The sequence below is a fragment of the Bombina bombina genome, chromosome 2 (assembly GCF_027579735.1).
Source record: "Bombina bombina isolate aBomBom1 chromosome 2, aBomBom1.pri, whole genome shotgun sequence".
In the NCBI taxonomy this organism is placed as follows: Eukaryota; Metazoa; Chordata; class Amphibia; order Anura; family Bombinatoridae; genus Bombina; species Bombina bombina.
The window spans coordinates 1,116,736,719-1,116,750,974 of NC_069500.1; the positions used below are offsets into that span (position 1 = coordinate 1,116,736,719).

Genomic DNA, 14,256 nt, shown 5'->3' on the forward strand with positions numbered 1-14,256 from the left:
TATCCTTATTTAAAACAGTTAAAACAATTCAAACAGGCACATTTTGGAATTAAAAGCTTTTTGGATCCACACATACCCCCCAACTGTCCCGATTTTCGTGGGACTGTCCCCCTGTCCCTGGTTGCTAGCCATCTGTCCCGATTTGCCCCAGGCATTAAAAAAAAATAAAAAATAAAAATTCTGTTGGGCCCATACTAAGAAGTAGCTGGCTTTGCTCTCACAGGGTTAGATACCTGTTAAATTCCCTGTGGAAAAGGAATGGTGTGTGGGTTAAGCAGGAGTAAGAAGGCTGTATACACTCTGACCATGGGTAATGGTGACCTCTCTAACCTACCTCTGGTAGTGATGATGTCTAACCCCTGGCGATAATACTAGCATGCCTTCAGTTTTATACAATGAGCAGTGCTAATACCAGGGTAACAAACAGTGGCAGACGCAGACTGCCAGCTAATGTGCTTGCCAACCCCAGGACCCCATACAATGAATGTAGTGTGTGTGTCTATCTGTATCCATAACTGTGTGTGTGTATCTGTATGTATAAGTTTATGCTATGTAGTGTGTGTGTGTGTCTGCATGTATAAATGTAAGCTATGTAGTGTGTGTATGTGTATCTGCATGTATAAGTGTGTATCTGCATGTATAAGTGTGTGCTGCATGTATAAGTGTATACTATGTAATGTGTGTGTGTATCTGCCTGTATAAGTGTATGCTATGTAGTGTGTGTTTATCTTTATGTGTAAGTGTATGCTATGTAGTGTGTGTATCTTCATGTGTAAGTGTATGCTATGTAGTGTGTGTGTATCTGCATGTATAATTGTATGATATGTAGTGTGTGTGTATCTGCATGTATAATTGTATGCTATGTAGTGTGTGTGTATCTGCATGTATAAGTGTATGCTATGTAGTGTGTGTGTGTGTGTATCTGCATGTATAAGTGCATACTATGTAGTGTGTGTGTGTATCTGCATGTATACGTGTATTCTATGTAGTGTGTGTGTATCTGCATGTGTAAGTGTATGCTATGTAGTGTGCTACTGTGCATTTTTGCTGACTTTAAAGGCCAGAATTTAGAATATTAATGGGGAATGCAGAGAGCAGTTTTAAAGAATTTATTATTAAATGTCCAATTAAGATGAAAATATTTAGCAATGTATTTGCAAAGGATAATTAAATACATAGCTCACATAGCCATACCAGTGGTTTGAGCTTGTGTTTGATTTGCTGCCTAAGTGTATTAAAATCTATGACTTTATTTAGAATTTTATTTATATTACTTTGGTCTTATGAATTTTTAAGCCCCGCCCACCACATTTCAATTTTTTGCCGCGGGTGGGGTGTGTGTCCCTCTTTTGAATTTTGAAATGTTGGGAGGTATGCATTTAATCAAAGAGACTGCACTCTATTCATCCACACTCAGAGTAGTAACTTATTTGACCTTGGCAGCATCCACAAATTTAATAAATAATTAGCTATTTTATTTGCTGGTTAGTGTTGTTTTTTTTTTTTTGTTTGTTTTTTTTTAAATTCTTTTTATTAAAGAGTTACAGGTACAATGAGTTAGATGCATACATTGACATGCCAGATCACATTGACATCACCTTTCATATCATGAATTGAGCAAAACATGTTGATTATCGATACAGTGTCATTACTAATACAGTTGTTGTCAGAGAATACAAAGAGGGTTAACAGCTCATTTTCATAACGTATGGTACATATGTAATCTGTTAGTTTGCGATTAAAACAGTGTTACAATATGAATCAATCCCTGCAGTAGGGGCTATATCAACATCCATTAATTGTTATCTCCCACTGCACCTGCGACTCTTAATTTTTATTTTAGTTTAAACAACACAACATATAACAAAACAATAATACTAACCTAAACACATAAACTGAAACAAAATTGCCCCAATCCCAAGTATTTTAGAGGCATGTGGATAACTGCCTAATAGACGAAGGGTGTAGGTTTGCCTCTGAGCTTAGTGTGATGAGCTGGGTTGCTATATAAACAGCGCTTTCCTGGAATACCTTCCATATGTAAAGGGACCTGCATAAGTATAGCCAACTTTAGCTAGGATACTATAAGCTCTGATAGAACTCTAGGGGAGCTCTCACAATGTAGCCCCATATAGGTGCAGCTTGTTAAGACTGCAGAGCATTTATAAAATTAATGATGAATTAGTAGTTAGGTGAGATTGGATTTAAAAGATGGGAGTTTATAGGTAGGACTATATATAGTATATTTAATTTGGGCTGGAGCACTAATGAATTACCAGCAGGTTATGTTGTAGCCCCTGTCTCCCTCAGGTCATTCAGATCACATCCTGTACCCCATACCTATGCAGTTAACCTAGAATGAGCCAGAAAATTGGGAGCTGTTATAACCCATTGATATTTAGAGTACATAAAGATACAAAAGCCATATTTCCAGTAAAGCTCTTAGCACCATGTATTCAGGGGGGCTGTGTGAGGATAAAAAACCTTTCTAACTGTGGGATTGGGGGAGAAACAGTAAGGACCTTTCCCCGGCCAGGAGTTTTGTGTCAGTCCAGAAGGGAATCTTGTTAGAGTTAAAAAAAGCAAAACAAAACCGAAGTGTGTAAGTACTGTATGGGCATCGCACAGATAGGTTTCCTAGGAGACTTAAATATATGGGGATGCTTAGAGTGGGGTAATAGCAAAATGGCTGCTGCAGAAATAAGGTATGTGACCTGTAAACAATTACATGAAAAATAGCTCCAAGTTATACCGGATCCCTGTATACAGCGAACATTGCAAGAAAAAAAAAAATCAACTATAAAGACAAGTAACCAAACATACGACAGATTGACAAATAAGCAGGACATAAGTACCAGGACCTCCTCTAAAAGTAGCAGTGATTGTGCATATAGACAGCTCTTATTGCCTAAAATAATTCAAGGCATGATACGTCTGGTTGCTGCCTGTGAGAGGTGCTCAGGAATATTGACAGCGTCTATAACAAACTTAGTGTAAATTACATCGTGAGCTCAGAAGCGGAGGGCCATCAAGGCTGCCAGAAAATAATAGTTATAGCGTTCAGATATTTGTACCCCGGTTGAGCAGATAAAACACTCTTAGGCTAGTGTAAAAGAGTAAGATACCTGTAGCGGGGGAATTGAAATACAGTGGTCCGGTTTAGATAAGTCTACATAGTTTGATGAAATGAAGTAAAGTAACCGACTAAACAGATCATCACGCATCATCAGACCTAGATTGTACCAGACACACATTTTTCCTTCCACTGTAATCAGTGTTGGAAGGGGATAAGGCCCGGCGATGCATGAGATATTCCAGTAGGGAGGCATCAGCCGATGCCTCTTGCTTGGTGTGTAAGTCCGGGTACTCCCGAGGAGCAGCAGTTAGGCAGCCAGTTTGTGCGATGGGTGGAACAGCATCGAAGGGATAATCCACCTAGGTCTGCAGCCGATACAGCAGTCAGATGGGCCACATAGGAGGGCGGCGAGCCGCGCTTCAAACAGCTGATTCCATGTCACAGTCCGGCCAGCACTCCCGGACTCTGTGCTCTGGAGCCGAGATCAACAGCTGGTGGGTTAATAGAGGTGTCAGCATGCTCTCCTCCGGTCCGGTTTTTGGGTCCTCAACGGATCTCACTAGATGCATAGCAGGAGAGGTCGTGCAACTTGCCAATAGTTGTGTAGCCTTGTGGTTGTCAGGGAGAAGCAAAGATGTGGCAATGCTTGTGGTAAGATCGGCGGCTGGGCTCACCCGGGGTCCAGGTTGTGTTTCGCGTGACAACATTGCGCACAAGTCAGCGCATGAGTGCAGGAGTCTTTCTAACTTGGGCAAGAATACAATTTGCAGTTCTGTTAGAATGAGAGAGTCAGCAGAGCCTTCTTTGGTGGTAAAGATGACCATTTTTAATAAACAGGAGCCTTGTTAGAGGTTAGGAACTCGGTTATGTGTATTTACAATGTGGCGGTGATATTCCCGCCACGGTGCCCAACGGCTTTGTTCTTTAAAATGACGTTCCGGGGTAGAAGAGCTGTTATTCCTTCTGTCTGCCAGATATTCCCGGACAGCTTGCCTGTCAAGGGAGGTGCAGATGGCGTGGGCAAGTGGCAGCAAAATTAGAGTTAGATGTGGTTTTCCTCAGAGCTGTTGAAGCTTGCAGCCATCTTGTAGAGCCGCCCACCGGAAGTCTAGTGTTGTTTTTACACACAATTGCATATTGATAAATGGGTCTTAGAGGGAGGATGTGATTATAAAGGCCTCTCTTGCAGCAAATTAAATAATTTGAATTAAATAAGGCTAAATATATTACAGCTCATCAAATCACCACATAGTCATCAAAATAAATTATATGTTTGAATTTTTAAATTTACTATAGTTTACCATAACTCTTGCTATGATTACAGAGTTTTGTACACAACAGAGGCATCACTAAAACAGTGACATATCTTGTAAACACATTTTGCTTGTTTACACGGTATATATGACAGAGGGGGGGGGGGTAATTTAGGGGGGGGGAGTAACGTTATACTTCTTTGAGCATCAGTTGGCCCTGATTCCTGACCTTGTCAAATTAGAACGTAATCAGTGAGTGAAGTAACAAAGTCAAAATAACAGAAAGATACACTGTTCTGGAAAATGATAAAACACATATAAAGTTCACCATATATATAGTTTCATAATTCAGGGCAACAAATGCATCAATACTAAGGGCCAGATTACAAGTGGAGCGATAAATATCTCTTGCATGCAAGCAATTTTAGTGCTACACTTTGTAATACCAGCCTACGATAATATGTGCTGGTATTACAAGTTAATCACAAAGCGAACACAAGCTCATGAGAGCGGGTTTCCATAGCTGCATCAAAGGAGTTATGTAGCACAGCGATAGGCAGCATTTTTAAATATATATGTATTTAAATAAATACATATACGTATGTATGTGTTAATATGTGTATATGCATGTATTAACAGTGCACATAAATATTTAAAAATGCTGCCTATCACAAAGTTGTGGTAGCAATAAGAAGCCACTTGTAATGGCTGGTTAATTATTGCGCTCCAGCAAACAGGCAAATTTGCCCATTTGCAGAAGCGCCATAAATTAGCGCTCCACTTGTAATCTAGTCCTAAATATGCTATGGGCCATAAAAACTCTTGAAGCAAGAATGAACTAGTACATATTCATTCTATAAGGCAAAAATAGAACACCCATGATTTAGGACTTTTCTTTGATTAAAGGAAGGTGAAACACTGTAATTGTAACAGAAAATGTTTAATTATGTGTATAAAAACAATCTTTGAAAATACATTCACTTCCTCTAAATCTGAAAATATTGAGTTTTCCAATTCAAAGAACTGGACGTGCACACTGCAAACTTCCCAGATCTAACACTGTAAAACACATGTCCTTCAGCAGAAGTGATAAGATACAATACAGCAAACTAATGTAACTTTTCTGACAAAAATGACAAAGCTTGGCTTTGTCTACTCTAGTATCTTCTACAACAATGTAAGCCTTTATCATTTCAAAACAGGAGTAATAATGAGCAACTCCCCACAATTATAGCAATTGTCTTGGCAAACGGCTAGATTACGAGTTGTGCGTTAAGGTAAAAAAGCAGCGTTAACAGGTCCTAACGCTGCTTTTTTATGCCCGCTGCTATTACGAGTCTTGCAGGTATAGGTGTACCGCACACTTTTTTGGCCTTACCGCAAACCAACTTACGTAAATTTTGTAAAGGCTTTTTTCTATGGGACTTCCATAGCGCTGGTATTACGAGTTTGTCCTGGGAGGCCAAAAAGTGAGCGGTACACCCTCTACCGCCAAGATTCCAAACATATTTTAAAGTCAGTAGTTATGAGTTTTACATTACAAAGCTGTAGCATAGAACTCATAATTAAAGGGCTAAAAAGTACACTAACACCCATAAACTACCTATTAACCCCTAAACCGAGGCCCTCCCGCATCGCAAGCACTAAAATAAAATTATTAACCCCCTAATCTGCCGCTCTGGACATTGCCGCCACTAGAATAAACATATTAACCCCTAAACTGCCATACTCTCGCCTCGCAAACACTAGTTAAATATTATTAACCCCTAATCTGCCACGCCTAACATCACCGCCACCTACATTATACTTATTAACCCCTAATCTGCCTCCCCCAATGCCGCTGCCACTATTCTAAATTTATTAACCCTTTAAACCTAAGTTTAACCCTAACCCTAACACCCACTAACTTAAATATAATTAAAATAATTTAATAACTAAATAATTCCTATTTAAAACTAAATACTTACCTATAAAATAAACCCTAAGCTATCTACAATATAACTAATAGTTACATTGTATCTAGCTTAGGCTTTATTTTACAGGCAAGTTTGTATTTATTTTAACTAGGTAGAATAGTTATTAAATAGTTATTAACTATTTAATAACTACCTAGCTAAAATAAATACAAATTTACCTGTAAAATAAAACCTAACCTAAGTTACACTAACACCTAACACTACACTACAATTAAATAACTTACAAATACATTAAATACAATTAGCTAAATTACAAAAAAAAACAAAAACACTAAATTACAGAAAAAAAAAAAATACAAGATATTTAAACTAATTACACCTAATCAAAGAGCCCTATCAAAATAAAAAAGCCCCGCTAAAATAAAAAAAAAACTCTAGCCTAAACTAAACTATCAATAGCCCTTAAAAGGGCATTTTGCGGGGCATTGCCCCAAAGAAATCAGCTCTTTTACCTGAAAAAGAAATACAAGCAACCCCCAACAGTAAAACCCACCACCCACACAACCAACCCCATTAGGGGTTAATAAGTATAATGTAGGTGGCAGCGATGTCAGGGGCAGCAGATTAGGGGTTAATAAATGTAAGATTAGGGGTGTTTAGACTCGGGGTTCATGCTAGGGTGTTAGGTGTAAATATAAAATGTGTTTCCCCATAGGAATCAATAGGGCTGCGTTACTGAGCTTTACACTGCTTTTTGGCAGTTGTTAGACTTTTTCTCAGCCTGCTCTCCCCATTGATGTCTATGGGGAAAACAAGCACGTATAACCAGCTCACGGCTCACTTAAGCAGCGTTGGTATTGGAGTGCTGTGTGGAGCGCAATTTTGCTCTACGCTCACTTCTTGCCTGTTAACGCCGGGTTGATTAAAACCCGTAATACCAGCGCTGTGGGAAAGTGAGCAGTGAGAAAAAACTGCAAGTTAGCAACGCACCCCTCATAACGCAAAACTCGTAATCTAGGCGAAAGTTTTTAAACATATATATTTTTATCATAGATTCTGCAAAAGAGCACATTATAAAAACTTTCTAAAATTTTCAAAAATAATCTGTCCCACCTTAATAAAAATTTTATTGGGTCATTTAAAAGTTTACACCAAGCATCAGAAGTATTTGATTCAACAAAACAATCAAGTCTTATTTATGTTAAATTCATGAAAATATTGATTAATACAAAGAGATTGAGTGTGCAGGGATCTAGTGCTTTTCATCACTGAATCATGTAGTACATTTTTGAAAAAAAATCAAATGATTATTTATTGTATGGCTAAGGTTGAAAGTTACTTTTGCAAGACAAAATTAAATGTAGTTCAACAGTTTAAGATGGAACCCCCAAGACAATATTGTACTTTCTGCAAAGAAAAACACATTTAAACATGTTTGCTTATGTAAAGTGTTTGCTTTACAATCTTTGAATATCATGAATGGATTTAATGCATAGTAACATAATGATTATCAGTAACATTTAATAACCTAGCTAATCACAATGCACACTTGTGTCTTACTTGCAAATATCATCTTCTGGATCCTCCAGCCCAAATCTTTCATCAAATGTTAATTGTATCCGTAAGTGTTCCTCCAAAGCTACTAGTCGCCACACCATCACTGTGCTGCGTGGGTAAGAGTGAGGAAACCTTGGACTGTGAATACTTCCATTAAGTGAAACTGAAACAATCTTCTCATGCTGAGAATCTTGTACCCCTGGAGAGAAAACATACAATATTGGACATAAATATAATTCCAAAAGTTTGCATATTATATTCTAGTATATAAGATGCCCCATGTTTGAAACATATTTGTTTTCCTATCAAATATAAACTGTCTGTACATTCATGTTTTTTTGAATAAAAATAAATTGAACAGTGTGGAAAGGGTTGACTCTTGTGAATATCACAATAATTACTCTTAGAGGAAAAATGTAGTAATTCAATAGTCATCTATCTAGTCTAAAAAAATGTATATATATATATATATATTATGAGTTCAAATCAGCATGATTTTATGAGAAATAGATAATGTCAAACTAATCTAATTAGATTATACTTGGAAGTAAGTAAATAAATAGATAAAGGGGAATCAAAATTAAGGGACTGGGAATAGCTGAAAATGTTAGTTCATGGATAAATAACTAGATAAAAGACAGGGAGATACAAGTAGTTTTGCAACTCTAATGGTTGCTTCATCAGAGGTGACCTCTGATGAAGCAACCAATAGAGTTGTGAAACGCTTTAGGCTCTGCCCCCCCGCCACACGCATTGACTTTTAAATCTTACACGGAGCGAAATAGTGGGTCAGCTGTTTTACACGAAAATAGTACATTCAGTGCTGAAACACTCACGCCCAGTATTTTACTCTATCTACGAAGCGGATTAACGAACCCTCAGCTATAAATCAGCCTTGCTCCAGGGTGGTCACGTTCACGCTTCATTACTTTCACAGCCTTTATAAAGGATGTCCTTACTTTTAGGCTGCAAGTGTTTTATCCCAGAAAGGGATTGATTTTTACTTTCAATTGTTTTGTATTTTATATTCCGTATTTGATGCTGTATTTGGTTCTACCCTTTGTAAAATAAATATACACTTTTTTACTTCACTTGGTCACTGGTCCACTAGCCTATCCTTTCCTATAATAGCTAACTGATCTTGGCAGTGAGCTGCCATTTCTATATCCCTTCCGATTCCGGTGTATTAGCAAGGAGAGGAGGAAAAAGACTACAAGTGCCTGGAGGACGATATTGAATAAACACCATCTCTACTACTGAGCCTTTTTTATACCTCATACTGGATGAGGTTAAACCAAGTGAGTGTGCATTTGTCTTTTTTACTATAGCCTAACGGGGTACAAACATATTACACTAGGAGTGTATTCTTGTGAGCTTGTCCACTCTTACAATATTTCAGAAACCTTTGAGGAGGAACCTTATTTTGAAGAGGATCTCTTTGTACCGGACACAGCTGCCGAGACCTGGGGCATATTGGAACTGTTTTTGTGAATTTTAATAGACTTACAGTACCATGGACTACCCCACCACCACCATTGCAGGATCTGTCTTTAAACAGCGGTGTTGTCCACATTTATATATATATATATATATATATATATATACATACAGTATATATATATATATATATATATACACACACATAATTCCTATATTATACACATTATCTACCTGAGGCTGTTAATAGATTTCTGCAGAATATCCCTGAGCGCTGACTCAACCCATTGTATCTATCTATCTATCTATCTATCTATCTATATACTGTGTATATATATATATATATATATATATATATATATATATATATATATATATATATATATATATATATATATATATATATATATTAGGGGAAAAAAAGTATTTCAGTTTTATAGTATTCTCAACTGGTAGTCAAAAAAATACAAACTATCTTTCCCTAGAAAGAATATAAATAAATACATATAGTACATATATACACATATACATATAAATACAGATGTACACACTTATGAACATATGTATAAATACATACACATATTTAGACATGCATATGTATCTATATATTCATTATAGCCCTTTCCATTCCAATGCCTTCTCAAATACTATATACCTTTTAACCCTTATAATTATTTCTTTTAATATTTATACAAATCATTTTTATTAGATAGTGTATATATGAGTGTAACACTTTCTTTGGTGTATTTATTTTGTGTTTGAAGCATCATTTTATTTAGCCCTAATCCTTTAGACAAGGATTTCAGTTGCACTAACCTGACAAGCACAAATGTTGTTTGCGCTTGTGCAGTCACGTTTACTTTCAATTTGTAACACGAGCAAGTTAGCACAGGCACAATATTTCGATATCATGCATGGCTAATGTTATAACACCACTTGCAGTTATTGCAGCTGCATAGTATTACATGTAGGAAATATTGTCATTGGTATAGTTTGTTGTATGAGACAGTGCTATGGCCAAATGCCTAACTCAAAGGGATATTAAGCAGTGCTCCTATAACAAAAATAAATTTGTTAAATCAATGTAAATATAAAAAGAAAATGAGGACTTAGCCCCTGCCCTAAGGATGATAAGAGAGCTGACATGTTTTGGACTTAAGTTGCATTCTGCCTCTACTGGGCACAAGCAAAACAGACTTACTGGGGTCTATTTATTATTGTGCGGACAGACATCAAGTCTCAAAAGATCCAGTGATAAAACACCAAAACAGGTGTGTTTTCACATAATAGCATTGTTAGTAAGTTGTGTACTTCTTAAAAGTAATAACTTTTTACTATCAGTGATGACGTACATTTCACTTTATTCCCAGATATTTTTTGCATAGAGTTTCACATAATATGAACTTTTTGAATGTTTTAAACTACTAACAATGTATATATAACACAGTATGATCCTCAATATGGACCCAGTTAGATCGGTTTGATCAGCTGTTTATTCAGGTGTGGGTAGTGTCCACGCTTTATCTCTTAACAAATAGCATACTTGTATCCAGTATATAGGCTTGTAAGAGCATTACAATAACCAGGCTATGAATACAGCGCAAAGCCGAAACGCGTAAGCCAGCTGTACAGCGTTGGACACCACCAAGTTTGGCTGCTATTTTCCATGTTTTTTGTAGTCGTTTTAACTTGCATTAAAATTAATTGCTAAATAAAGGCTAAAATTTATACTACAGTTTTGAGCGGAGTACAAACTTTTCTTTTTTTGCTACCTATACACAGTCATGAACTAATGCCCTCTAGTGGTGAAAAACCGTCAAAATGCAATTTAGATAAGAGGCAGCTTTCAGGGTCTAAGAAATTAGCATAAGAGCCTACCTAGATTTAGCTTTCAACTAAGAATACCAAGAGAACAACGCAAAATTGGTGATAAAAATAGATTTGAAAGTTGCTTAAAATGACATGTCCTATCTGAATCATGAAAATTAATTTTGGACTAGACTGTCCCTTTAAATTATGGGAAAAGGGGGCAAAAAATACTAAAAGTATGTTGTAAAGATTGTTACTGTCTATAATTAAACATTTTGGCCTAGATTACAAGTAAAATGCAAACATATTACCATTATTGCAAGTTAACATTGCTTAAAGGGATATGAAAACTCACAATTTCATGATTCAGATAGAGCATGTGATTTTAAACAACTTTCTTTTTTATTTCTATTATCAATTTTTCTTCATTCTTTTGGTATATTTTGTTGAAAAGTAGGGACGTATGCTTAGGAGCTTTCCCATTTCTGAAGCACTATATGGCAGCAGTTGTTTAAAAGAATGCCATCTATTTGCAAGAGCACTAGATGGCAGCAGTTGTTTAAAAGAATGTCATCTATTTGCAAGAGCACTAGATGGCAGCAGTTGTTTAAAAGAATGTTATCTATTTGCAAGAGCACTAGATGGCAGCAGTTGTTTAAAAGAATGTCATCTATTTGCAAGAGCACTAGATGGCAGCAGTTGTTTAAAAGAATGTAATCTATTTGCAAGAGCACTAGATGGCAGCAGTTGTTTAAAAGAATGTCATCTATTTGCAAGAGCACTAGATGGCAGCAGTTGTTTAAAAGAATGTTATCTATTTGCAAGAGCACTAGATGGCAGCAGTTGTTTAAAAGAATGTCATCTATTTGCAAGAGCACTAGATGGCAGCAGTTGTTTAAAATAATATAATCTATTTGCAAGAGCACTAGATGGCAGCAGTTGTTTAAAAGAATGTCATCTATTTGCAAGAGCACTAGATGGCAGCAGTTGTTTAAAAGAATGTCTTCTATTTGCAAGAGCACTAGATGGCAGCAGTTGTTTAAAATAATATAATCTATTTGCAAGAGCACTAGATGGCAGCAGTTGTTTAAAAGAATGTCATCTATTTGCAAGAGCACTAGATGGCAGCAGTTGTTTAAAAGAATGTCTTCTATTTGCAAGAGCACTAGATGGCAGCAGTTGTTTAAAATAATATAATCTATTTGCAAGAGCACTAGATGGCAGCAGTTGTTTAAAAGAATGTCATCTATTTGCAAGAGCACTAGATGGCAGCAGTTGTTTAAAAGTATGTCATCTATTTGCAAGAGCACTAGATGGCAGCAGTATTTTAAAAGAATGTAATCTATTTGCAAGAGCACTAGATGGCAGCAGTTGTTTAAAATAATATAATCTATTTGCAAGAGCACTAGATGGCAGCAGTTGTTTAAAAGAATGTCATCTATTTGCAAGAGCACTAGATGGCAGCAGTCGTTTAAAAGAATGTCATCTATTTGCAAGAGCACTAGATGGCAGCAGTTGTTTAAAAGAATGTCATCTATTTGCAAGAGCACTAGATGGCAGCAGTTGTTTAAAAGAATGTCATCTATTTGCAAGAGCACTAGATGGCAGCAGTCGTTTAAAAGAATGTAATCTATTTGCAAGAGCACTAGATGGCAGCAGTTGTTTAAAAGAATGCCATCTATTTGCAAGAGCACTAGATGGCAGCAGTTGTTTAAAAGAATGTCATCTATTTGCAAGAGCACTAGATGGCAGCAGTTGTTTAAAAGAATGTCTTCTATTTGCAAGAGCACTAGATGGCAGCAGTTGTTTAAAAGAATGTAATCTATTTGCAAGAGCACTAGATGGCAGCAGTTGTTTAAAAGAATGTCATCTATTTGCAAGAGCACTAGATGGCAGCAGTTGTTTAAAAGAATGTTATCTATTTGCAAGAGCACTAGATGGCAGCAGTTGTTTAAAAGAATGTCATCTATTTGCAAGAGCACTAGATGGCAGCAGTTGTTTAAAAGAATGTAATCTATTTGCAAGAGCACTAGATGGCAGCAGTTGTTTAAAAGAATGTCATCTATTTGCAAGAGCACTAGATGGCAGCAGTTGTTTAAAAGAATGTTATCTATTTGCAAGAGCACTAGATGGCAGCAGTTGTTTAAAAGAATGTCATCTATTTGCAAGAGCACTAGATGGCAGCAGTTGTTTAAAATAATATAATCTATTTGCAAGAGCACTAGATGGCAGCAGTTGTTTAAAAGAATGTCATCTATTTGCAAGAGCACTAGATGGCAGCAGTTGTTTAAAAGAATGTCTTCTATTTGCAAGAGCACTAGATGGCAGCAGTTGTTTAAAATAATATAATCTATTTGCAAGAGCACTAGATGGCAGCAGTTGTTTAAAAGAATGTCATCTATTTGCAAGAGCACTAGATGGCAGCAGTTGTTTAAAAGAATGCCATCTATTTGCAAGAGCACTAGATGGCAGCAGTATTTTAAAAGAATGTAATCTATTTGCAAGAGCACTAGATGGCAGCAGTTGTTTAAAAGAATGTAATCTATTTGCAAGAGCACTAGATGGCAGCAGTATTTTAAAAGAATGTAATCTATTTGCAAGAGCACTAGATGGCAGCAGTTGTTTAAAATAATATAATCTATTTGCAAGAGCACTAGATGGCAGCAGTTGTTTAAAAGAATGTCATCTATTTGCAAGAGCACTAGATGGCAGCAGTCGTTTAAAAGAATGTCATCTATTTGCAAGAGCACTAGATGGCAGCAGTTGTTTAAAAGAATGTCATCTATTTGCAAGAGCACTAGATGGCAGCAGTTGTTTAAAAGAATGTCATCTATTTGCAAGAGCACTAGATGGCAGCAGTCGTTTAAAAGAATGTAATCTATTTGCAAGAGCACTAGATGGCAGCAGTTGTTTAAAAGAATGCCATCTATTTGCAAGAGCACTAGATGGCAGCAGTTGTTTAAAAGAATGTCATCTATTTGCAAGAGCACTAGATGGCAGCAGTTGTTTAAAAGAATGTCTTCTATTTGCAAGAGCACTAGATGGCAGCAGTTGTTTAAAAGAATCTAATCTATTTGCAAGAGCACTAGATGGCAGCAGTTGTTTAAAAGAATGTCATCTATTTGCAAGAGCACTAGATGGCAGCAGTTGTTTAAAAGAATGTCATCTATTTGCAAGAGCACTAGATGGCAGCAGTTGTTTAAAAGAA

General features: G+C 36.6%; 1 protein-coding gene across 1 annotated transcript in view; it reads right to left on the minus strand.

Annotated features, from left to right (window-relative positions):
* PDGFC (platelet derived growth factor C) overlaps positions 1-14,256 on the minus strand; it is a 550,893-nt gene that overhangs the window by 253,569 nt on the left and 283,068 nt on the right. Inside the window, exon 2 of the mRNA XM_053703771.1 lies at positions 7,806-8,001. Coding sequence (XP_053559746.1) covers positions 7,806-8,001 — 196 coding nt within the window. The remainder of the gene's footprint in view (positions 1-7,805; positions 8,002-14,256) is intronic.